This window comes from Dunckerocampus dactyliophorus, chromosome 5 (assembly GCF_027744805.1).
Source record: "Dunckerocampus dactyliophorus isolate RoL2022-P2 chromosome 5, RoL_Ddac_1.1, whole genome shotgun sequence".
Lineage (NCBI taxonomy): Eukaryota > Metazoa > Chordata > Actinopteri > Syngnathiformes > Syngnathidae > Dunckerocampus > Dunckerocampus dactyliophorus.
Genome location: NC_072823.1, coordinates 32,771,694 through 32,798,827, shown reverse-complemented (window position 1 = coordinate 32,798,827; position 27,134 = coordinate 32,771,694). Strand labels below are relative to the sequence as shown.

The 27,134-nt window shown below is 45.5% G+C and overlaps 1 protein-coding gene across 1 annotated transcript in view; it reads right to left on the bottom strand.

Annotated features, from left to right (window-relative positions):
- alx4b (ALX homeobox 4b) overlaps nt 1–26,932 on the bottom strand; it is a 60,512-nt gene extending 33,580 nt beyond the window's left edge. Inside the window, exon 1 of the mRNA XM_054776377.1 lies at nt 26,303–26,932. Coding sequence (XP_054632352.1) covers nt 26,303–26,621 — 319 coding nt within the window. The 5' untranslated portion in view covers nt 26,622–26,932. The remainder of the gene's footprint in view (nt 1–26,302) is intronic.
- Between the last annotated feature and the right edge of the window lie 202 nt (nt 26,933–27,134).

The window sequence follows — 27,134 nt, the reverse complement described above, 5'->3', positions numbered from 1 at the left end:
ACCGAGAAGGTTTATGCTCATTCCTGCATACAGATCACATGCCATCAACACGTAGAGTGAAGTCTTTCTCTCCTTCTCGAGCCCTAAACAATCTCCCCCGTAGCACACTAATTGTAACCACGCACAAGCCTTTTCTCAACCATCAGGTCTCGTGTTCTTCCACAACGCCAAGATTCAAGTGCCTTGGCAGCAGTTTCTTTGAGAGATGTGTTTTTAGTGCACATCAACATACATTCAATGCGAGGAATAAGCAATGCCTGTGCCTCCCAATTGCCAAAGTTATTTTCTGATGAGCGACAGACCTCTTTGGTTAGCCGAGGTCAGCTGTTTACTAAGGTCGGCAATTTAATCACTGCTGAAAACATCAAAGTGTCATTCGACTGGTTGTAAAGCAACAAGGCACCCTCTTTTTATGGAATGGGACGGGGAGGGTCAAGTGAAGCCAAATAAAAGAAACACTATAAATTTGTAACCTAGGGAAGGGTTAATGACCATGCACTAACGAGAGAAGAGAAAGGAATGCTTTTAAACGGAACAATCTGAGATATTCACATAAAGCACTCATATTAACCCTCTTTTTGTTATATTTAACTTCATGGTGAACAAATAAGGGAATTATATTTGTTACAATCAATATTTTATATTTTATGGATCACATTGGTACATTATGTATCACGGTGGTCTAGTGGTTAACATATTGGCCACACAGTCACAGTCTGGAGTCAGCTGGGATAGGCTCATAATGAGGAGAAGCGGCATGAAAATGGATGGATGGATATTACAATGTACTCATCGTCTCATTATATTTTTGAATATTTCTGATTATATTTGAATTCCATTTTAAAATGTTAATTATGATCAACACCCACTTATGACCCATTACACCAAAACCAAAAAATTGTAACACCTGATTTTGGAATGAAATTGCACAAAAAGTTGTAGAGGGCAAAGGATAAATTGTCACACATTGCTTGTTGCTCTGCTGCCGCCTGTCTGCCATATGTCCGCAGTGCACCTCAGCCGGCGTGGGCGGAGACGCCGGAACACACCTGCAGGCAATCAGCAATCTGGACTCCTCTTAAGCAAGGCAGCAGCATCTGTTCGTGGCCAGATTGTACTTCCTGACCTCCCGTTCCTTGCTACCGCTCAGTCCGGCTCCACTACCTTTACCCTGCTTTCTGGCCCGTTACCTGTGCTTGTGCTTACCTGCTCTGTACTTCGTTAGCGTTTTCCTGTTGGTTTGCCTTCAGCGTTTTCTGTTGTTACTTCTAGTTTTTTCCTGACAACCTTCTGCTGTCAGTGTTTTATGTTTGTTACCCAAAGTGGATTTTCCTTTGTTTGTACTTTACCTGTTTGGACACTTTTTGTTATTAAACTTTATTTTGTATTTTGAAGTTGCCCTAGTCTTGCGTTGGGATCCTATTTTTCCTGCTGTGGCATCCGCCACTCCTGACAGAACAATCTGGCCAAAATGGATCCCGCAGACACGGAGCACTTCCGCTCGGCCCTGGCGCATCAAGGCCAATTAGTCGGTGGCCATAAGAAGACTCTCCAAGGCATCATGGAGGTTATATTGGTTCCATCTGCTGGCATGGACGCTTTAAACCTACGACTTGCCAGCACCTCCTCTCACCCGCCACCAGAGGTCGGTACGTCCCCACACGCCTTAGACACACCTAATGGCGCAGCTGCACACGCACCTGTGCCTCATCAGCCGCGAGAGCCTAATATCCCTCACCCCTCTCGTTTCTCTGGAGATTCGGACTCCTGCAACCAGTTCTTACACCAGTGTTCTCTCGTGTTTGACCAGCAGCCCACCACATACTCATCGGACCAATCTAAGGTAGCATTCATAATGAGTTTACTCTCGGGTAAGCCGCTACGTGGGCTATGGTTGCGAGCACATCTATGCCTGCCATACGCACCTCCTTACCTATGTTCCTTGAAGAAATTAGACGTGTGTTTCATCATCCCATACGGGGAATGGAAGCAGCAAGTAAACTACTAGATATGAAGCAGAAAGGACGCCCGGTGGCAGATTTTTCTATTGATTTCCGAGTGCTCGCTATAGAGAGTGGGTATCCCGATACCGTCCTCCGAAGTATTTTTCGCATAGCACTCGATGTACACATTAAAGACGAGCTGGTAGCTAAGGACAACACTACTTCCCTCAACGGTCTTATCAATTTGGCCATTGAATTAGAGAACCGCATAAAGGAGAGGGTGAGAGAGTACACCAAGGAGGGATACTACGGCAGGGTGTCGATTCCTACGAGGATACCATTACCATCTCCTGAGGGACAGACGCTCGAACCAGGGATCGGAGACGCCGTGGCCGTACTGCCAGAGGTTCCCATGCAACTTGGAGGACGACGCCTCGCCGCCAAGGAAAGAGCACGCCGTCGCAAGCTGGACCTCTGCCTCTACTGTGGAGATCCGGGGCATCGACTCCTCCAATGCCCCATTCGACCACATCGTCACCGGGGATCGACTCCTGGATCAACAGCTGAGTTAAAGCCAAGATCCAGGCGCAACCAACTGGCTCCGGAGGACCATCCAGCCATGGGGAGCTGTGAGTACCTCCAGAATTCAGCCACTACAGCGGAGGAGGTTCCCTTCAAGAGACTTCAAATTAAGGGAGTAATTATAAAGAAGGATATAAGTATTGACATAGCCGCTCTTATTGACTCGGGCGCCGATGACTGTTTCTTGGACACTACGTTTGTTCTCAAACATAATATCAGTATGATTAAGTTACATGCTAAGAAGGAGGTCTGGTCTTTGGATAGGCGCTTCCTGGTGGCCATTACACACCAAACCGAACCGCTTATTCTTCATCTCTCTGGTAACCACTCCGAGACCATCCGTTTTTACATCATGCCCTGCCAGTCCGCACCACTAGTGCTGGGATTAACCTGGCTTAAGCTTCACAACCCACTCATAGATTGGAACAAATTGCACGTCTCCAGTTGGAGCCCATTTTGTCATGCTAATTGCCTCCGTTCGGCTCGATCCAATGTTCCCTCTTCCATTTCTCCAGAGGAAGTAATAGATCTTACAGGAATTCCTAGCGAGTACCATGACTTAAAACAAGTGTTCAGCAAGGACCGTGCTCAAACACTTCCCCCTCATCGACCGTACGACTGCGCCATAGAATTACTGGCTAACGCCACCTTTCCTAGCGCCAAATTGTATAACATTTCCGCTCCAGAACAAAAAGCCCTCAAAGAATATATATCCTCTTCCCTAGCAGCCGGTCTTATTCGACCCTCTTCCTCGCCACTTGGGGCGGGCTTTTTCTTTGTCGCCAAGAAGGATAAATCTCTACGGCCCTGTATCGATTACCGGGGGCTCAATAGCATTACTGTCCGCAATAGTTACTCCTTGCCTCTTATGAATTCTGCCTTTTCCACCTTGCACTCTGCACGCATTTTCTCTAAATTAGATCTCCGCAACGCCTATCATCTGGTACGCATTAAGGATGGAGATGAGTGGAAGACCGTGTTTAACACACCGCTGGGGCATTTCGAATATCTAGTGATGCCTTTTGGTCTCACGAACGCCGCGGCGGTGTTCCAAAATCTCATTAACGATGTTCTCAGCGACATGATAAATCAATTCTGTTTCGTATATTTGGATGACATACTTATCTTTTCCAGGAATCTTCAAGACCACACCACTCATATCCGACTAGTTCTCCAGCGTTTAATGGAGAATAGGCTCTACGTAAAGGCAGAGAAGTGCGACTTTCACGCCACTTCGGTGCCATTTCTGGGGTACATTGTGGAGAAGGGTCAACTGCGTGCCGATCCTGCCAAGATCCAGGCGGTGGTCGAGTGGCCTACTCCTAAATCAAGGAAGCACTTGCAGAGGTTCCTCGGGTTCGCCAATTTCTACAGGCGATTCATACGTAATTTCAGCAGCAAAGCAGGACCTCTGACTAGGCTTACATCACCTAAAATTCCGTTTGTATGGACCCCAGAGGCTAATTCTGCGTTTAACACACTCAAGACCTTGTTTACATCCGCTCCGGTTCTGGTACATCCTGATCCTAATTTACAATTTTCTGTTGAGGTTGACGCGTCTGATACGGGAGTGGGAGCCGTGCTGTCCCAGCGGTCCCCGGTCGACCAGAGGCTGCATCCCTGCGCCGCCTTCTCGCGTCGCCTCACACAGGTTGAAGGGAACTACGATGTGGGCAACAGGGAGCTGTTGGCCATCGTTCTCGCGCTGCGGGAGTGGCGGCATTGGCTGGAGGGCGCAGCCCATCCTTTCATAGTGATCACCCACCACAAGAATTTATCCTACATCAGAACCGCCCAGAGACTCAATGCCAGACAAGCCCGTTGGTCACTGTTCCTAACACGCTTCAATTTCTCCATCACCTACAGACCCGGTTCACGCAATATTAAACCTGACGCCCTGTCCAGAGTCTTCAGTTCCACGGAGGAGGGAACAGCACCGGAAACCATCATACCTGTGTCCCGGGTGTTGGGTGCTGTTCGGTGGGAGGTGGAGAAGAAGGTGTCGGAGGCAACTAAAGAGGAGGAGTCGCCAGAGGGTTGTCCTGCTGGTAAATTGTTTGTTCCAGAGACACTGAGATCGGACGTATTGCAGTGGGGTCACGCATCCAGAGTTACCTGTCACCCAGGAACCAGACGAACTCAGCTGGCATTGGCGCAGAGGTTTTGGTGGCCTTCCATGGCGGCAGATGTGAAGGAGTTCGTCGCGGCCTGCTCTGTCTGCGCCAGAAATAAGTCGTCGAATCGACCTCCGGCGGGTCTGTTACAACCGCTGCCCATCCCGACCCGTCCCTGGTCACATATAGCTATGGACTTCGTTACTGGACTACCTGCTTCCAGAGGAAACACCACAATTCTGAACATTGTTGACCGGTTTTCCAAGATGGCACATTTCATAGCGTTACCTGGACTACCTACTTCACTGGACACAGCTCGACTCTTGGTGAGACATGTCTTCCCCATCCACGGCATTCCACTCAATATTGTTTCCGACAGAGGGCCCCAATTCACTTCCAAGGTCTGGAAGTCCTTCTGCAAGATGCTCGGGGCATCAGTGAGCCTATCATCCGGTCACCATCCACAGACTAACGGCCAGACAGAGCGGGCCAACCAGGACCTCGAGGCTGCCTTACGCTGCGTCTGCCACCGACACCCGTCATCCTGGTCCATCCACCTCCCCTGGGTGGACATAACACATAACATAACACACATAACACCCTTGTCAGCTCGGCCACAGGTATGTCACCCTTTAAAGTCGCCAATGGATACCAGCCTCCTCTTTTTCCCTCTCAGGAGGCGGAAGTGTCGGTACCATCGGTCCAGATCCACCTTCGCCGCACGGCGGAGCGCACTCGACGCCTGGCCGACCGCCACAGAATTCCGGCACCCGCTTACCAGGTCGGTCAGGAAGTTTGGCTGTCATCCAGGGACTTACCACTGGTCGGAACCAGCTGGAAGCTTGCACCCAGATTTGTGGGACCATATCCTATTGACTCCATCATCAGTCCCTCCTCCGTCAGACTCAAACTACCACCAGCACTCAAGGTACACCCGGTATTCCATGTCTCCTGCCTCAAGCCTGTGTCCTCCAGTCACCTGTGCCCCCCGGTCGAGTCGCCTCCTCCGCCGCGCCTGATCGATGGCCATCCAGCGTACACAGTGAAGGCCATCTTGGACTCCCGAAGGAGGGGCAGAGGATTCCAGTACCTGGTCGACTGGGAGGGTTACGGCCCTGAGGAGCGTTCTTGGGTCTCCCGCTCCCTTATCTTGGACCGGTCACTCGTAAGCGACTTCCACCGTCTCCATCCTAACAAGCCAGGTAAGCCGCCAGGAGGCGTCTTATGAGGGGGGGACATACTGTCACACATTGCTTGTTGCTCTGCTGCCGCCTGTCTGCCATATGTCCGCAGTGCGCCTCAGCCGGCGTGGGCGGAGACGCCGGAGCACACCTGCATTTTCCTTTGTTTGTACTTTACCTGTTTGGACACTTTTTGTTATTAAACTTTATTTTGTATTTTGAAGTTGCCCTAGTCTTGCGTTGGGATCCTATTTTTCCTGCTGTTGCATCTGCCACTCCTGACATAAATGTCAAAAATGATGAACTCCAAAAGTGTGTATTGCTTTTTCTTTGGATTTTTTTAACAGTATCACTGATCAGTGAAATGTGATGACCCAAGAGTCACAAATAAAAACCTACTGCAAAGTAAAGTTAGTGTTCGGGCTGCTCAGTACACAATGGCTGAATACTGGCAACATGAATACACATTCGCAATTCAGCAAATTTTAGCAAAAGTTAGTTTGCCTTTTTTTGCCACACTGAAAATCTGCCATTTTCCCACAACAAACACATTTCAATTACCTTAAGTCAGTCATAATTCATAAATATGTAATATATAAAACAGGTGAAATGTACAGTATGCATATACTGCTGCCAAAGCCCACAATCAAAATCAAAAATGTTTCTCATTTTGCTTTGGATTTTTTAACTATGGTCTTTAACTTATGACCAGCTGATGAATAGCCTGTTTCAGTTTAATGATTGTTTGCAATAAATTGTTTACTCATAATTTATTTTGCATTTTGAAGCTCTACTTCAAAATGAAATTTATTTTCGTTCACCCTTTTGATGTCCACTCTGTCTGTTTGTATTTGGTCATAGGTGTCCTTTTTGCTATTACTAAATTGCATTATTTTAGTTTTACCTAAGTTCAAGGATAATCTGTTTTTATCCAACCATCTTTTTAAAATTGTCATTTCATACATGAGTTTTAAAATTAGCTCTTGTGTGCTTTCCCCAGAATAAAAGGTACTGTAGTAGTATCATCTGCAAATAATACCAACTTTAAGGCTTTTGTCACTTTGCAGATGTCATTGACACACAAGTTGAACAGTTTTGGTCCCAATATTGACCCCTGCAATACTCAACACATAATTTATTAATTATTCTGATTCTATTTTCAAATTTTTCTTATCTCTCATGTCTTGCCTTGGTTGTTTTATTTTGCAATTAAGTTCATTATAACATTTTTGCAGAGATGCTGGAAATGTGAATTTCTCTTGGAGTACAAAGGATCTATCTTTGTGGAATTAACACAGCCGTCGTAAGTGGCTGCCTTTCAAGCAACTCTCTTTATTCCTTTTTTTTTCCCCTGTCCTGTCCAGCCTTTAAGGCAGATAGACTTGTAGATCGAAATGTCCTCACATGCTCAACAGATTTACTGTGCCAGGGAAAAGTGTGAGATACACTTCCCCTGTTACACACAGTTTATTTGACTTTGATGCTTGTTATTACGCAAATTTGGAGCGGCCGGACCGGAGCAGGAGGGGACAGAGAAGAAGAGAAAAGGAAACAAAGGGGGGATAAGAGGGGGACAAAAAAGACAGAGACAAGGACAACAGCAGCAACAACAATTGTGACAACAATAAGAGAACAACAGAAACAAACAGGACTACATCAGCAAATGTCTGTGACAACTATAAAGACCCTGATGGAAAGGACAAAATAATATCAACAACCGCAATGACAATACTGCATTGAAACAATCACACATAATAGTAGTCATGAAATGATGAACTATGATAGTGATCACAATGACAATACTGCATTGAAACAGTCACACATAATAGTAGCCATGAAATGATGAACTATGATAGTGATCACAATGACAATACTGCATTGAAACAGTCACACATAATAGTAGTAATGAAATGATGAACTATGATAGTGATCACAATGACAATACTGCATTGAAACAGTCACACATAATAGTAGTCATGAAATGATGAACTATGATCACAATGATAATAACTGCAATGCACATCATTGTAAAAACTATCATCATATTGTAATAAAACCAACATAATAACACCTTGGTTAACTCAGTGAGTAATGTGGTGAAGTACGTATGTACTGTGACTGTGCATATGTACGTGTGTGCAGGTATGTCTGTATGTGTGCAAGTCTTCATGTGCATAAAGGTGCACGAGTGGGTGAGTGTGTAATTGTCACTGAGAATGCATGACAGGAGAGGGGCCCCCCTCCACCGCCCAGAGAGCCCCGCCCCAAATAGCCAGGCCGAGCTCCCACCGCCAGAAAGCCACCGGGCCCACAGGGGCAGGCAGCACAAAGATCAGCCCCCCAAGAGCCAGCCCAGAGAGCCCTCCGCCCGGGAAGACCAGCACCAGTAAGGGGTCTCAGAGAGGCAATGCCAACCAAAGACAGGGCGCCGGCGGGCCGGAGGACAGCCAACCCCCGAGAACAGCGAGAGATCACACCCCACAAAGGCAGACGCACACCAGGGACCACACACCGGGAGGCCCAGAAACGCCCCCGCAACCGGAAAGAAGCCCACCCATGCCGGAAGCGCCAATACACCCCCACCGACACCCCCCACTACCAGGGAACAGAGCACGGCCCGCCCTGGGCCACCCTATGCTAGACCCCCCACAGAGCACCGCCCTGCCCAGGGATGCAGGAGGCACATCCCCCACCCACCCTACGGAGGCCCAGGTGGCAGAGATGTATTGCCCAGCACCTGACCCCACGGAGCAAACCCCTGTATACCCCCCAAAAAATAAACAACTAAAATAAATAAATAAATAAAAGCACACACATACACACGCACGCACACACACACACACACACACACAGTGTTTGAGTGCCCAACATCTGGAACCCTCGCTGCCAGACGTCCCCTGCCGGGGACCAAGGGCGCAGCGCAGCCGGGGACCCCGGGGTCCCTAGACACACAACCCAGAACCCAAGGCGCGGAGAACGCGGACCACCGGGGAGCAGGAAGACCCCAGGCCACCCCATCTCAACGGCAGGACGCTGCCAGCAAGACAGACAGAGGAGCCGGCGAGGAGGAAAGCTGGCAAATGAGCAAGCAGGTGGGCAAACGGGCAAGCAGCCGGGCGAACCACCACACAGCACCAGCCGACACCTGCAGGGCAGAAAATTCCGGACGGGGAATGGGAGTGCCGCACCCCAAGCCGCAGGGGGCCAAGCACCAGAGCCGAGAAGGCGAGACCAGCAGCAGACCAGCCGCCGGACCCCAACAGCCACCGGGAGCATGCCACCAGAGCCGACGGCGCACCACCCACGCAAAGGACCCCCTCCCCCGACAAGCCTGCGGACAGACTGGGGTAGTCAAGGACGCAGTCAACGGCACAGCAGAGCACAGAGACCAGCGGCAACAAATGCCTAAGCGCCCGGGAGAGCACCACCCCCCCAGAAGGCTCGGCCCCAGGGCACACGCTCCCATACCCCCGCTCATTCCCCCCGCCTATCACCCAGGCCCACGGTACCCGCGAGCAGGGTCAGCCCGGCGCCCCAGCAGCCACCACAGCGCAGCAACCACAAGTCCCGTGGCGACATGCTGGCCATCCGTAGTACCGGCACCGCCCCCCGGAGACTGCCGAATCCGCCCCAAGAGCGCAGAGGTGCCCGTGGCCCATGTCAGTCCAAGGGAAGCAACGCAAGCCTCCCGCCGGCGCAAGCTCTGGCATCAACAGGCCCCAACGGGCCACACCAGGGAAGGGCAGGGGAACCAGACAAAAGCAGACCACAAGCCACGCCACCCCAGTCGAGCCACTGCGCCACGATGGCCAGTGGACAGGTCCACGGCCACACCCCCGACCCTGGCGAACAAGCGCCGTGGAACCGGCAGGAGGCACCCCAATCCAATAGAGCTTTTTTCTTTATTGACTTTTAGTTGGTTAGCTAAGTATTTTCTGTGTTTATTGCCATGCTCAAACTTTTCCAAACGTAGTCACTGCAGTTGGAACTGAATTTTCTTGTCAGTAATTTCTTTTAAGTCTAGTTTCAGTTTCCTTAGGTTATTTAGAATATGCTCATCTTGTGAGTCAGCATGAGCTGCTTCGAGGATTTGGATTTTTTTCTCCAACTCTGATTCCAGTAATCTCTCTTTCTTTTTCTTATATGATGAATATGAAATGTTTTTTTCCGCGCATTACTGCTTTTGCTGCCTCCCACAGAATACTAGCCGAGACACCGGGTTGGTCATTGAAGTCTAAAAACATTGTCCACTCTCTTTCAAAGTATTTTAGGAAGTCTGAGTCTTTTAGTAATGATGTATTTAATCTCCAGCATCTAGTAGGAGCGCTCATAGTTTGGTTAGTGAGAAAAAGAGAGACTGGGGCGTGGTCACTAATGGTGATAGGGTGTATGTGAATGTTTGAAATGTCTGATATGATTGAGTTGCTTGTCAAAAAGTAGTCAATACGAGAGTAGGTGTGGTGCACTGGTGAGAAATAATTATCAAATGTGAAGTATGTGTACCTGTAAGTAAAAATCATAGGAATATATACATTTAAATTTATGCTTAATTTGTACATAGGCAAAGTGTAACATAGTAATCCCGAAAGAACTAAACTAACTAAAGTGAGGATGTGATGTGGGTTTATACATACATATGTGAGATGAGTGTGCTTGAGTGGGGGTGATATCCATATCAATAGTAGAGTATGATGTGTATGTGTATGAAAGTGTGCATGCGCATGTTTGTACTTGTGTGTATATTGTTTTAATTTGGTTGGGTTTGGACTTTGAGGGTGTGTGATCTCACTGTAGAGAGATGCTGATGAAGAAGACAAGAGGATATGAGAGATTATGAGAAGGGGTTTAAAGGGGGACAGCGTGAGACAGAGGGAGGAAGGAGAGAGGACAAAAGAGAGGGAAAAAAAGGAAAGAGGGACTGTGCATACAGTGGGATAAAAAAAGGGGGGGTAAAGTGGGAGCAGACTGTGACAATGGAAAGGCAACAGGTGGTGCGCACTGCAAGATAGAAAAATGTTACCTGCTTAAGATATATAATCAGTTAGCATATAAGGATGATTAATACAGCCATGGTGTGACTTCCCAGTCACGCTATAGTTCAAGATTCAGGAATTTTATGTCGCGGTATAGTTCAAGATTCAAGATTCAAGAGTTTTATTGTCATATGCACAGTAAAACTGGTGGTTCTGCTATGCAATGAAATTCTTATTCTGTATATTCTCCCGGAAAAAGAAAGAAAGAAAGACAAACACAAGAAAGTGAATAAGAACATCAGAAACATAAATACTAATAAATTAAGCAACAACAATAGAAGAGACATTAATACAAATAAATAAATAAATAAATAAATAAATAAATAAATAATAAAGTGCTATGAGTGTGTGCATGTGTGAGTGCTTCGTTGAGAAGCCTGATGGCCTGTGGGTAAAAGCTGCTTGCCAGCCTAGTGGTGCTGGACTTCAAACTCCTGTAGCGTCTGCCTGACGGTAGGAGTTTGAATAATGAGTGTTGTGGATGTGTGCTGTCCTTGATGAGGTTGTGTGTTCTTCGTAGGACTCTAGATTTATAAATGTCTTGCAGTGAAGGGAGGGCTGCCCCAACAGTGTTCTGTGAGTTCTTGATCACCCGCTGGAGTGCCTTCCTATCACGTGTTGTACAGTTACCGTAGCAACTCAGGATTTTGGTGGACATGCCAAATTTCGTCAGTCTTCTCAGGAAGTACAGTCTCCTTTGGGACTTCTTCAGAATTTGTTGGGTGTTGTGAGACCAGGTGAGGTCCTCGCTGATGTGTGTGCCAAGGAACTTGAAGGTTTTCACCCTCTCCACCTCAGTCTCATCAATAAACAGGGGTCTATGCGGCTCCTTTTCCCTTGTTCTTGGGTCGATGATCATCTCTTTAGTCTTATCTGTATTGAGAAGGAGATTGTTATCACGACACCAAGCTATGAGGTCCGCCACCTCTCTTCTGTATGATGTTTCAACACCACCAGTGATCAGTCCGATGACTGTAGTGTCATCCACAAATTTAATGATGCTGGTGTTGTTCTGGGAGGCCACGCAAACATGGGTGAAGAGCGTGGAGAGGAGTGGACTCAGCATACACCCCTGTGGGGTCCCAGTGCTCACAATTCTTGAGCTGGATGTGTGATTGTGGACTCTGACTGACTGGGCCTGCCTGTTAGAAAGTTAAAACACCCAGTTACAGAGGGAGGGTGACAGGCCAAGTGTGAGGAGCTTATTTGTGAGTTTGTGGGGACTGACTCTCTTAAAAGCAGAGCTATAGTCTATAAATAGCATTCTGACATATGTGTCCTGGCCCTGTAGGTGAGAAAGGGCTTCGTGGATGGCAATGTTGACTGCATCATCAGTGGACCGGTTCTGTCGGTATGCAAACTGTAGAGGTTCCACAGTGGCCGGGATGCTCTTTTTGATGTGGTTCATGACTATCCTTTCAAAGCACTTAGTTGTCCATTGACGAAGAGTTTATCCACCGTGATGACAGCTCGGCAACCCTCGTCAATGAACTTCCTCCGAACAGGGAACAGGCGTCGGCGTCTGTTGAGGATTTCTTGATCATTGACGCTGAAGTCCGTCCCCTTCAGCTCCCGGCCTCGGCTCTTCACCTGTTCCTTCTGCTTAAAATGTTCAAATTTCGCCACGATGGGTCTCGGCACGATGGGTCTCGGCACGATGGCCTACGGTTCTCTGGCTTCTTGGCTCTCAGGCGGTGGACGCGGTGAAAAGTGATGTTTTTGATGACGTCCGCTGGGAGTTTGAGCTGTTGCGCCATGAAGGCCTCACAGATTCTTCTGGGTCTTCCTCATAGTTTTTCCGAAATTCCCACGAAGACAAGATTGTCAAGCATGCTCCGGCCTGGAGGTCTAGGATCGTCACCTTAATGGTTTTATTCTCTTGGACGAGTTGTGAAACTCCGTCGGTAAGGGACTTCACCGACTCGCGGAGGGACGCGTTCTCCGTGACCAAGGAGACGATCTGATTTTGACTGAAGTCCAGAGATTCACAGATGGCCTGGAATTCTTTTTGGAGCACCTCGACGAGAGCGAGGCGGCCATCCAAGCAAATCAGCTTCTTATTGATGAAATCGAGGATGTCTCTGATGTCAGTGCCTGGTGGAGATATTTCACCAGGTGAGTCCTCCAGGCGGCTCTGCTTGGGATTCGGTGTCTTGGGTGATTTGCCCATGACTACGCGATCGAAGCACCTGTCGATGTACTCCTCCAGATCTTCCAGTTTTGACTTGGTAGGGGTTTAGGGTGTTTAATATGCTGGTATGCATCGAAATACTTTGTGGATGTTTCAGTAGTTGATTGTCCGCTTGTCTGCTTACAGCACGTCACGCACACTCTTGCAAGATTACAGCATCACGTCAAGCACATTTTTACGTACCAGAGAGCAATGTGCGGCATCAGTGTGATTCCCTGTCTACCCAGTGATATTGAGGCTACAGCACCTGGGGTAAGATCAAAGCGGCTAGCACGTAAGTAGGGATTTAAGCCTTCGGTACCTTCTATTATCATGACAAATGTGAATTCACTGCCAAGCCAGATCGACGAGCTGGCAAGAACGTCAAGAAGTTCAGGGAGTGCAGCTTATTTTTGCATCGCTGAATGGCTAAGAGCTAGCGTCCCACATGCTAGCGTGAGGAGCTAACCGTCTTCAGTACAGTCAGACCGGCCAGGAACACAAGAGCCTGTGGAAAGAGCAAAGGAGGGGGGCTTGCACTGTATGTGAACAAACTGTGGTGTCATCCTAGCCATGAGAACATTACAGTGCCATTTTTTAATATCGGTTGTCATTATCGGGTCAAAACCCGATGTATTCCGATATCATATTTTTATGCAATATCAGGCCGATGTTATAGGTAGGCCTATATTATCGGATATCCTTATGAAATACTTTGGAACCAACTGGCGGGGCAGATTCAAATGCTTGGCGGGCCATGTGTGGCCCCCAGGCCTGACTTAGATCTTCGATCCAACAGTGCAAAATGTCAATTGTTGCAATTTTTCAACTGGTCTTAAAATCAGCATTGTATATGTGTTTTATACTATTAAATAGGGACGCTCCAATCCATCGGCCACCGATCAACATTGGTTTCCGTGAAAAAGGACATGATCGGCATACGCCGATAAATGCCTATCAACACCGATCACCTCTGGCTGGTATTATTTTCATGATGCCTGCGTGTAGTGTAGCGTCTTGTTCTAACGTCTTGCAGAAGCGTCCCCTGCCAACTTTCCATCACACTGCGCAGGCGTGCCACAGCCAAAACAAACTGCCATGTGGAACTTACCTGACAATTGTGAATGTGATATAAAATGAAAAACATGCCACAGAAAATATGTCGCGCGTTTGTGTGGGGGGGGGGCGGTCTATGTGGTTTCGAAATAGGTTCCAGGCCAATGCATGAATTAACTGCGGCGCATAAAGAAATTAATTTGCGGTCATTTACCGTGTCTCCTTATTTTTAATGTAGCCTATTTGTCAAATTCACTGCGTGTCTTTTTGAGGGCAATAAGCCATTATTTATAATCATCACAGCGCAAATCAAATAAGTAGAAGCTGATTATCAGAGTCGTCAATTGAGTAACCTACAAAACGTCACTTACCAGTACCTCCTCTCCCCCCCCCCCCCCCCCCCCCCCCCCCCCCCCCCCCCCCCCCCCCCCCCCGGGCAAGTAGCCATGCCTATCGTGCGGTGAGGATGCCCTTGCTGTCTCTCCCTCCACATCATGATCCGCATCTTGTTGCTCAATCTCCGCATCAACATTACTGCTGCTGCTGGCACTAGTGTAACGGATGCCAGCCTGTGAGGCTGTGCAAGTGTACGTTGGTAAACCTCACTCCCTCTGCCTCAAGAGCTGCGCTGAACACGCGGCCGACAGTCCGGGCTTTTAGCCGTTTGGTCAGCGCCCTCGCCTCCCATTACGAAGGTCCTGTGTTTGTGTCCCTGTGCAGGCAAGTGTGAAACAGGGCGGGTTACACTAGCCGCTGTCAAATAGCTTCATTCTCCAATAACATTGTTTTTTTCTCTTTTAATTTCTGCCATCCACTTTTTTCTTTGCGTTTTCTGCTCGCCATTTCCAAAACACTTGTGTCTTCTTTGTTGGCTTTTTGACAGAATGTAGGCCTATGTTTGATTGACAAATGATCGTTACAGCACCATCTGCTGGTAGGCCTAAGTGTTAGACTGTTAGACAGGACCAGTCGAGAGAAAAAAAAAAAAGACCAATTATCGGCCGTAGACTGGACGGCCGTTCTGGACTTTTCCAGAACTCAGAGATTACCAGTCCGTCCCTGCACCTGTGTGTTACCGGGAAGTCTGGCTAGGGCTCCAACATTGTCTCCATCTCACATCCAAAGTCTCGTTAAAGAAGGCGTCTCATCCTTGGTCCATCCTTGTCCATCCTTCGATATAAAGTATGTTCTCTTGAAAAAGTAAGTCAAATATGTGTTTCTCTAAATGGATGTAATTTTATGCTTCCTTTTTTCATACCATACTATATATACTGTATATATATATATATATACAGTCAAACCTGTCTTAGCGGCCACCTTTATAGAATGGCCACCTGCCTATAGCAGCCACTGAAAAATCCCCCGCAGCAAATGTACATGTTATAGACCCTGTGTATAGCAGTCACCTGTCCAACGCGGCCAGCGGCCACCCATTTTGTCTCCCTAGGTCAATATCTGACCGCATATAGCGGCCAAATTACCGACTCAAGCAGAAGCTTCATGCACGAAAAAGTTTAGTCGTGTGTCGACTTTAATTACTGAGTCCTAGCTCAGTCACAATCATTCACAAGATCCACACAAACTGTCAGTTGTTCCACATAAAAAAGCCGTCTTCTTTTGAGCTTGCTATTTCCTGGTCAAACATGTAACTTTAAGAGCATTTGCACCAAAACATTACCGCAAAGTAGGCTGGGAACAGGACGTGCTCCCAGCGACGCTACAATTAAAAAAAAAAAACATACGCTAGCATGCATGCGGCAGCGGGAGCAAAACTGAGTTGGGTTGTACTTAATTGAAGTATTTTAGAATGTACTCACGTTATTTTTCATCAATCCTCATCCACAAATCCATCAAAGCCCTCATCTTCTGTATTTGACACAAACAAAGCCGTCTTCTTTTCCATTCGCCAAACATAGGGGCCAATAGTTGCCCACACCTCCCTAAAAAAGTGTGGGGGAACAGGATCAATGGGAGAGGAAGAAGGCTTAAGACCATCAACTACCTTGGTAATGAAGGCCAGCGACACAGGTTCAAATTGATCAAAAACTTTAGAGCACTGTGTCACTGTAGACAAATTAAAAGAGGGGGGTGAAATATTGGCTCGTATAGACGCAACCTTATTCTTAAAAAAGTGCAGGAAATGTTCACAAGTGTCATCAGAAGCTTCCAGTGTCGTGGATGGACTGGGGTTTAAAACAGAATCAATAGTTTTAAAAAGAACACGTGGGTTGTTCATGTTATTTGATATCACATCTGAGAGCTATTTTGTTTTCTCAGCCTTCACTATGTTTTGATAACGCTTCTGCAATTAGCAGAGAGCTACGTGAATTATGCTAGATTGACACCACGACACTATGAAACAGCTGCCGCTAATCGTAGTGAGTTAGACGGATTAGAAACAGGACTGACTCATTTGTCACCAGTCTTGATGAATTATGTCTTTTTTTGACGCATCCACACTCGAGAAGCCACGTGCAGGTAAAGGCCTGGATGTGACGCATATTTTAATTGATTCATTATAAACTTTTTTAAAATTCACTATTAAAGTTTCACTTCAAACTATACACTATAAAATCAATTGTTTTATGAAATAATTGGTCACGACCAAAAGGAGGCCCACCGACAAGGAGGCTGAAGAGCCACATGAACAAGAACGGCATTGCTGGATAGACAATATGTCTCTACTATTTTTATTTCTAAACATGTGTCGAAACATGGTGACAAGCGCACAGAACTTTCTCTGTCCGTCGTCTGTCATTGCACAGGCCTTCCAAACGTGCTGAGTATAGACACACAAAGGATTTCGTTTCCATCTCCTCCTCACAGTATTCTGTGCGTTCTGAATATTCATGAAGTCAAATTTCACAGAGATGTCCAGAGATCCCAACACAGATCTTCCAGATCTTGTAACTGTGTGGCCAACATGCTAACCACTAGGCCACCGTGCGGCCAAGTTTGGCCATGTTTTTTTGACACACGTACCACTTTAGTAGACCAATCCCCAAGAATGACAAAAAAAAATCTTCATCATCACACATCATCAAAGTGTATTTTAGTTTTGTTAGACCAGGGGTCGGCAACCCACGCCTTCGGAGCCTCCTTGTCGCGGCCCCCTTCGCCTAGCGCGGTGACTTTTTGTTTGTTTGTTTTAACACTGAGGTCGGAGAAATGTGCATTTTTCAAATAAATGTCAAATATCCGACTCACCCCAAGTCCGTGAATGCATCTAGGCTGCGTTCTGACAGCTGATTGGATGAAGAAGGGAGGGGGAGGCAGGCGAGTGGATGCAGTGAGTCTCACTGCGCGGGAGAGAAAAAAGGTGAGCGAGTTTTGAGTTGAGTCTGAAGCAAGTTACTGCGCAGTAAAATAAAAACAATGTCACTCACCGGAGCATAGTGATATTTTTTAGTTTTAGCACGCTGTAGCAATGTGCTCAGGGGCCGTGTCACACTAATCGCCCACTTGGTGACTCCAGGAGAGATAGATCGACATGTGCTTTCACTTTCACATCTCCAAATACCAGAAAACGCTCAACGACACCAGGAAAATTCTTTACATTTTTCGCCACTATCATTTGATAAAATATGTCACCAAGAGGGTTTGGAAAGTAACCAGATTTAGCGAGAAAACGGCCGAGTTGGCAACACTGGGCTTCACGTGAGAGGGAAGCCCTTCGCAGATGGAGAATACATGAAAGAGTCGTTCATAAAAATGTCAGAGCATCTATTCCCCGAATTTAAAAAATAAACAGGAAGTGATTCCAAAAATGAAAGAATGCCTCTCTTTGCAAAGACTGTCAAGTAGAGGACCGATAGAGTCGTTATTGATGACAATTCAGGGTAGGCTAAACGGTACTGAGCAAACAACACCGACGTGCAGATATGATGGACTTTTTTATTTTAAAGTTGGCTACATTTTAGGTTAATTTTACACAACTCTACTTTACTCAGGGAGACTTACAGAGTTAAGTGTTTATATTGTTTCAGAGTAAGTCTACACACTTCTGCGGCTGTAACAGGGAACATTTTTATTGAAAGGTTGCCGACCCCTGAGTTAGACAGTTGAAACGGTTGCATTGCCTGCACAGTTCATGAGGTTTCACAATGGTTCAATCCTTCAACAAAGTCTTTCAGTGTCCTTTTGTTACTTATGGAAGAAATGGAGGTTGGCCTGTAATCAGCCTCCTGACTACACTGCAAACTGAATGGCACAAAGTATGCAGAAGTAAAATATATATCATATATAAAATATATATAAGTACTAAATATTTGTGTGAATGCCCTCAGGGCACACATGAGTTTATTCCGCTGTTTTTTGTCCGCTAATTCCTCCTTCATTTTTCAACCGATTCACACCATTCAAGCATCAAATCGTTCAACTTGTTCGGAATCCTATGCGGCCATTTCAATTTTTTCAGAAAATTCCCAGATTTTCCAAAAATGCCACAGAATTTTTTCCCACTGAAAATGAATGGGCCATTTTTCAAACTTCCACCATTTGCACATTTCTCGACTGAGTCAAACCATTCCACCATGACGACATTCCACACATCCAGGGCTTCAAATTAACATTCCAAAACTTCAAACTTTTCCTGACGTTCCCACTTTTCCTTTGATATTAATTCCTGTAACTTCCTTTGATCTTTAATGACTCCTACTACTTCTTCAACATTTTTCAAAGAATTCCAACAGGATATCTATTTTTCACATTCACAAAATTTCAAATTTTTCCCAAAAAAATTCCCATTTTTCCAGAAATCTAATTAATTTAAGGATATTCCTTTGATCTTAATTGTTCAAGTACTTCAACATTTTTCAACCAGTTCTAACAGTTCCAACATCAAATCAAATCATACATATTTTGTCTTTCACGATGTCTTAGTCTTGAATACGATTATAGGTCACATATAATTTGTATTCCTTTTTTTCCTTTTATTATTCCTTGTTTTTCCCCCCACCTCGTTGAGTGGGCATTCACATTCACACGCAATGGCACTCATCTAGTTATTCTTGCTGCTTTGCAACCTAATATTAAAACGTGAGTGATTTGGGTGACGTCTCACAATGCTAAATGTAACATCAACGAAGACATATACGGAACTGATGGTCATTTTCATAGACGGGGAGACCTGGGTTGGATTCTCCCTTGGGCATTTCTGTGTGGAGTTTGCATGTTCTCCCCGTGTGTGGGGGGGGGGGTTTCTGGGTACTCCTGTTTCCTCCCACATTCCAAAAACATGCATGTTAGCTTCATTGGAGACTCTAAATGGTCCATAGGTATGAATGTGAGTGTTTGTCTATATGTGCCCTGCCATTGGCTGGACACCAGTCCAGGGTGTACCCCGCCTGTCGCCCCAAGTCAGCTGGGATAGACTCCAGCATACCCCCGCGACCCTAATGAGGAGAAGCGGTATAGAAAATGGATGGATGGATGGATGGACATTTTCCTGACTTCTACTAAACGTAGCTTATCATAGCTCTGTGTGTCCAATTAATCACATCAGTTTTACCCGTCAGACCATACTGGGCCTGGAAACAGGCTTCATGTTAAAGCCAAATGGTGTTGCCTTTTGTGGAAACGACATATTAACACTGATCTTCACGTCAGCTTTGTATCCTCTGAATCTTTGGTGTTGCACTGCTGGGCATGATCACAGCTCAGTCACCAACATGCCGAAAATGTGGTAGTCATCATCCCAAATGCACTGTACATACATATCCTATGACATCATTTCCCCCCAATTCCCTCTCTCTGTGGACATAAAAGACTTTATTTTGACAGGATGCTGTGAAAGCGCTGCCAGAACCTTCTTATGGTCTTGTTTTGCTCTCGCGCATTGAGGAACACGTCTTACATGCAGTATTACAGGATGCTCCAATTTCACACTCTTGTCTGAGGGCCTGTTTGAAATGTGCAGGGTGAACATGTTAGCGGGGACAAGGACAAAAAGAATTGATGCAATCAGTCTTACGGTGTCAGCCAGGATGCACCCGTCCACCCATCCGGACCACCCATTATACCTTTTTCCTTTCTTTAGTAATCAGCAGTAGAACATACAGTAGGTAACTTTCAGGAAAATATCAGTTCTCAACAAAAAAAAATGGAGAAAAACAACTTTTTGTGAAAAGATACATTTCAAGCATAATTTTCACTTTGACACAAATTTAGCCAAAATATCTAACTAAGCTATGCCGCAAAATAAACAACACAAAAGCTACTTTACATCCAAATAACAATTCATTTACACATATAACTCCATGGACTATTTACAATTTTCACATTTGGAGCTGAACTGGGTGTGTGCACACGTGTGCGTGTGTGTGCATGCGTTAACATTTCGAGCTCCCTGTTTGAATCTGTTTTTATACCTTTAGAACGCACAGAAAAGAGAAAGACGTGTTTTCTAGCCTCACGTAAGGATTGTGACTGGTGGGCAAAATTCCCAGTAGAGTGCAGTTTTCCTTTTAAATTGGTATTTGTCCTTCCTCTATATTTGGCTTGAGTGTATGTGCAAAAAAAATTCTCTCCAAATGTTCCATTTGTGACACTTTGCAGGGTTATGTCAACCAGTCCCTCTCCGTACGTCACTTCGGGGACTCTGGGTTGCTTTGGAGATCTACTGTATGTTTGGGGAGTATGAATAATAAGCATATAGGAGCCAGCCATGCACATCTGCCTCAGATTAATGCAGGCTCTCCTGCAGCGCTGACTCGCATTCCTCCGCCGTCCATCAGCTCCTGCTTTTATTTCATTCACTCCGAGGTGAGCAGGTCAATGCTCCGCCCCTGTGAGACTTTCACTGATTCACACGCAAGCCCACCTGAGTTGCAATAACGTGTACGAGTGTATGCTTTATTTTTGTAGACATGCTCAGAGAGTTACATGAAGGAACGCTGCGTGTTTACGTTTCACCGTGTCCGAAAAGGAGTCGGTTGAAGCAGAGCTTATTGGATCCTTATCTTTTACCGAGCATTGGATAACTTTAATAACTTGATGCAACAATGCTGTATTTTTGTTTGGACTGACGAGGATTTCATGGCATTGCCTTTGTCCACCACCACAACTGATTTGAAATCAAATAAGATGCGATGAAAGTGTGGAATTTCAGCTTTAATGCAAGCATTTGCTTAAATATGCCATCGTCAACCACAGCCACAGCAATGATTTATTACTAATATATTTTGAAAAATTTGAAATGGCGAGGGACGGCTCTGTCGCAGCTCAAAATGAGTTTGATGAACATTTGAGGAACAACACGGTTTCCACCAATAACCTCAAAATAGTTTTAAGTAAAAGTGTCTGTCAAGACTTTGAGCAATGGCAATTTAGTAGACTTGAATTAAATAGATAAGTGCACTTCATAGCATAAAATACAGACAGTTTGTAAGGCGGGACTGGCCTATTCAACATTTTAATGGCAGCAGACTAGTTGGTCTTCTATGACATTTGTAGCATTGAGGTGTATGACTGCACACTGGAAATGTTTGCTTGCTCTGTGTACCGACAGTAAAACGACACTGAACAAAAACAGAAGCGCAACACTTGTTTTTGTTCCCGGTTTTCATGAGTTGAAAGATGTAGAACTTTTTCTATGCACACACTTGGCCCGTTTCACTAAATCTGTTAGCAAGCACTTCTCCTTTGCCTAGATAATTCATCCACCTGACAGGTGCGACTTCTCCTGATTATTGCACGGGCCACAATAAAAGGCCACCGCGAAATGTCCACAGGCGTTGCAAGTGTTGAGGGCACATGCAACAGGCACGCGTACTGCAGGACCGTCCACCGCAGCTGCTGCCTGTGGAGTGAGTGTTCATTTCTCCACCCTACACTGCCTTTTTAGTAGCACATCCAAACGGGCTCACAACCACAGACCACATATAACCACTCCAGCACGGGACCTGAACATCCAACATCTTCACCTTCACTCCAATACAGTCAAACTGCACATTTTACAAGGACCTTTTATTGTGGCCAGCCTAAGGTACAGTACAACCTTAACTCATCATGCCGTCCGCAGTGTCTTGATGTGCCATACCTGTAGGGGTGGATGGACTATCTCGGCAAAGGACAAGTCCTAACTAACTATTTTTTTTTTGCCTAAATTAAGCATTTTCAAGCATAAAGTGAACATGTCTAAGTGAACTAAAATAAAAATGTAAGACACATTCAAAGACATTGTGATGATATGTAGTATTCCACACTGGCCACTAGGTGTCAGTGATGTGAATGGAATGTTGGGTGAGACACACAAGCACCAGACTTGATCGCTGGAACAACAGGCTTTTATTGCAGGTTTGAATGATCTCACAACAGGCACAATAATCCCTAACAAGGGCTACCATTGTGGCCATAACCCACGCCAAGGTACTCAACTCTGAATCCCCGATGTCACTTCCTGTCCGCTACTCAGTCATTTTTTTCAGAGCCTGAGCACTAAGACCCACTAAGGCCCCATTGTAATCATTGTGTTTTATTATTATTATTATTATTATTATTATTATTATTATTATTAATCCTGTCCCTGTATTATTTGTATTGTATTTGTATTGTACTTTATTTATCCCACAGCGGGGAAATTCACTTGTTACAGCAGCAAGCAAGATACGCAAGTAAAGAATACATAGTGACTACAACATGGTTCAGGTGGTGCAGGTGTTGTAGAGCCTGACAGCGGTCGGTATGAAGGACCTGCGGAACCTCTCCTTCTTACACCGTGGGTGTAACAGTCTGTCTCCAGCAGCCCACAGCATAGAAGATGGCTGAGGCCACCACAGAGTCATAAAAGGTCCGTAAAAGAGTCCTGCACACACCAAAGGACCTCAGTCTCCTCAGCAGGTGGAGGCGACTCTGGCCCTTCTTGTAGAGGGCGTGGGTGTTGACGGACCAGTCCAGCTTGTTGTTAAGGTGAACACCCAGGAATTTGTAGCTGTCTACCAACTCTATGTCCGCTCCCTGGGATGTTTTCCTCTGGAAGTTAATGATCATCTCCTTTGTCTTGCTGGTGTTTTATTACTAAACTTGCTCGAAAACTCACCAAAATTTGCAGATGCTTCAGATTGGTGATTGGTAATTTTCATGGTCCGGAACCCGCAGCTTCGAAATTCCCTCCGAACTGGGCCATACTTGCGTTCGTTACATTTAGCCCTGTAACTTGCCACCAGTTTGACGAATGGACTTCAAATCTGGTGGAGAATGTCCTTCGTTCGAATTTTAACGATCAACCCAGGAGGTTAGACGCAAGAAGTGATTAACAGTTACCCATGCATATTTTACTCCTCTGACCGTGCCTCTTCATTGTGGCGCCGCTCCGCTGTGACGTCTTTGGATCCTTGTTAAAAACCTGTTGTTGTCGCAATTTTCCTCCTCCTTTGAGTAACAAACCAAAGATTCATTTATGCCGTACAGCCATGTAACTTCCACCTTCCGTCAGCATGTCCAGAAGTCCAACTTCTTGTGCAGTGGTTGGATTCCTCTGCCTCTTGGGTGTTGGTCGATTGTGGGTTTTGTTGGGGAGAAGCTTGCAAACATACAGAGATCAGAGTCACGCTGCAAGGCAAACTAGCGATGAACACAACGGGAGTCACGGCACGTAGGAGACTGATTGACAATGGTGTTGCGTTTGAAAGGGTGTACATGCATTTTTATTATATATTTCACTCGTGTGTTTAATTTGACCCTGACAGATTTTTTACAATAATATTTGTTGATATGTGATGACGATGGTTTCCTGGTATGACAGTGGAAAGGAAACAATTAAGTGCTTGGACCCCAAAAGCTGCTCGCAGCTGTATACAATGTTCCGGAGAACGCACCAGGTAGCCCCCACGACCACACGAGGTGCCCTCAAGCCTGCTTTTCATTCAGGTTTCCAGTTAATAATGAAAGAAGAGTAGAAAGAAATGCATTGTGAAATACAACATGTGAGTTGTGGACACCAGCATTTTGTTCATGTTCTGGTAAAACAAGCATATTCACTTTGTTTGGGTTTAAAATAAGCTCTGAAAATAAATGTTACAAAAATGAGTAGCTCTTGGCCATTTTCATTTTGGAAAAGTAGCTCTCACAAGGACAAACCTTGGTGACCCCTGCTTTAGACTGTGCATAGTTGTGAGTGTGAATGTAAGTGTGAATGTATCCTGTACTGATAATCTAAATGCATCTGCTTTGTGTAAATATCATGAGGCACGTCTTTAAAGTATTCACAATTGCCACAGTAATATTTCCAGCTTGGCAGTAAAGCCTCACAACAGCCGGGTTGCCATGTAAACAGCGCTGCAGTCGGCCAATGCTGATGCGCGCACACACACACACACACACACACACACACACACACACACACACACACACACACACACACACACTCTGTCTGTATATCAGATGATTTGGAGGGGGATAACATTTCAGCATTGAGTCATATATCTCTCATGTTGGACCACACATAAGAACACAAGCCTGTTGACGCCTGAGGCTTTGAGCGGACCCAAAAGTGTCCTCCCCAGAGCCACTGTGCCTTCATCTGGCTGCAACATTTGCACTAATCACACCGCAGCGCTCTCCTGTTGGCTGCGTTTAATGACAGTGCTGTCAGTGCACTTGCCAGGTTAGTTCACTAAAGTACACTGCTCCCAAAAAGTTTGGAGACGTACGCCAACCCCCTAAAAATAGAAGACTTTGCACTTTCAGGATTGCGCACTGGCGAGTGAAGTAGTTCCTGCGAATTTTGACTTTCATTTCTTAGACATCATTTCAGCCAATTGGCATTAATTGCTCTGTGCCGCTAATTCTTCTCCGGACTTTTTTATGATCATTTCCTGCAAATGTTCCTGTGTAAAAGAAATGTCTGTTATGATCAACGCTTCAAATATGAGCCATGATGGCACGTTTCCTGGAGATATATGACCTCTATGGTTACAGGCATGCTAAAAAAGATATATGGGCCTGTATGGACTGTAGGTGCTTGTACACCAAACCACTAATGCAGGGGTGTCCAATTTGTTTCCCAGTGGGGGTTACTTAGTGAAAAATGAACGGATGCAACTCTGGCATTTTGTAAAGAACACATATAGATATGCTAAGTTTTATATATGTTTCAATTTAAAAAAAAAACCTGCATCTCAGTTTTGTAATATAAATGAAAAAGCGTGTTAGTGTGGACTTTTTTGCTCTTTTTTGCCCTTTATTTGTTGTCTTTTTTAAAAAAAAATATTCCTTTTTTCATCATACATCATCTTTGTGTATTATTTCTTGTAATGATAACTTTATGCTCATAATATTATAACGTTTTCCCCAACCTAACAAAGTACATCTTTATTTTGTTTTGTTTGTCATGATATTATGAAGTTTTAAAAAAACACTTTCTTTAATATTTTAACTTTATGCTTGTAATATTCCTTGTAATATTATGATGTTGTTCTCCTAAAATTTCAACTTTTTCTTGTTAGCTTACAATTTTTTCCCCTTAACATTTTGACTTTTGCTGCAGATTTTTTCTATTTTTCATGATGTGTGTTTTCTTTGTCAGTTTTCATGTTAAATTATATTTTTAGAATGCGCCACGGGCACCCACTGGCGGGCCGTGCTTTGGAAACCCTGCTGTAATGTTTCATTGAAGAAAGCACCCCAAACATTGTAGCAAAGTATTATAATACCGGGGTTGCTGTTCATTCGTGCACCCGATAGAATTCACTGCGACCACACTTGCCTGTTTATTTTCATTTAAATCTCTGTATGGCTGAGTAAATAATGAATGCAATGGAAAAAGGGTAAATTGCATTTCTCGTTGTGATTTCGCGTGGAATTATAGACACACTTTAAACACACACTTCAACGCCTGCGCAAAAAAGGGAACGACTCTAAATCCAAACTATAAAATACGAACGCTTTGAAAAGGCCTGCGATGCGGTGTCTTTAATATTGAGCCTTATTGAACAGGCAAAATTGACTGAATGTAAATAATTGGAAAAAATGAATTGTGTTGAGGTCAATGACAACCTCATTTTAACTTGTGCGATTCCGTCATCGGTGTTTCATCTGCGTACTAATGTGCTTTTTGAAGGCTGACACAAATTGGAGCCTTTTTCGCTTTTATTGATTTTTTACACGGATTTGTGGAAGCATTGCTGTTTTTAATTCGTTTATTTGCTGCCGAAATGCACACAGTACAACACTGCATCATGACTATTGCCTGCTAAAAACGCCCTTTCCGCATCCGCACACTCACCGTAGCAGGGAAGGATGCCGGTGTGCAGCTTGCCGCCCTCGGGGAGAGTCTTGTAGGCGGGCTTGTGCATGAAGAGCTGGTACTTGTTGAAGGTACCCTCTCCTTCCGCGCCATCCAGCGACTGGCACTCGGGCTGGAAGGGACTGGACCGGGACTTGTCCGCGAAAGCATGCCCTTTCCCGCCCGCAAAGGTGGGACTGTATTTGGCTTCGGTGGTGCTGAAAGTCCTGAACGGGTTCGTCGGGTGCGCCGAAGACGGACTGTAATAGGAATCCATCGATGTCATGTCGCAGTATGAGACGCAAGTGTCTGCGTTCATGCTTAGAAAGTTCGATTTCAAAGAAAGAAAGAAAGAAAGAAAGAAAGAAAGAAAGAAAGAAGAAAGAATCCACGCTGCCCTCCCCCTTCTGGGCACAACTTCCACGTACCGCACACTGACGCACGCTTGCACGCACACGCTCAAACGGACGGATCTGGGACTGCTTTAAAAAAAATCGAATGTTTTCCACACAAAAAAGCTGCTGTGACGCTTTGAAAGAGCGATGCCTCGGTCGCCCACAGTGGGAAATATCACGCAGCAGCGCACCGACCATCAAGCTGCGCCCACTGCAAGTCGGCCCTCTGCGCTCCGACTGCTCTGTTATGCGCAGATGGGAGGTCAAAGTCAAGGAAGGGGTGGGGGTGCGGGAGGGCTGCATTTCTTTTTTTATTATTGGTAAACAAGCGGGAAACACGACGCATGAAGTGAATGCAATTCCATGACATAATGTTTTTTATTTGGCTGTTTATTGTCTTTCGCATCACTACGGGTTTATTTTTCATTCCTTGGGAG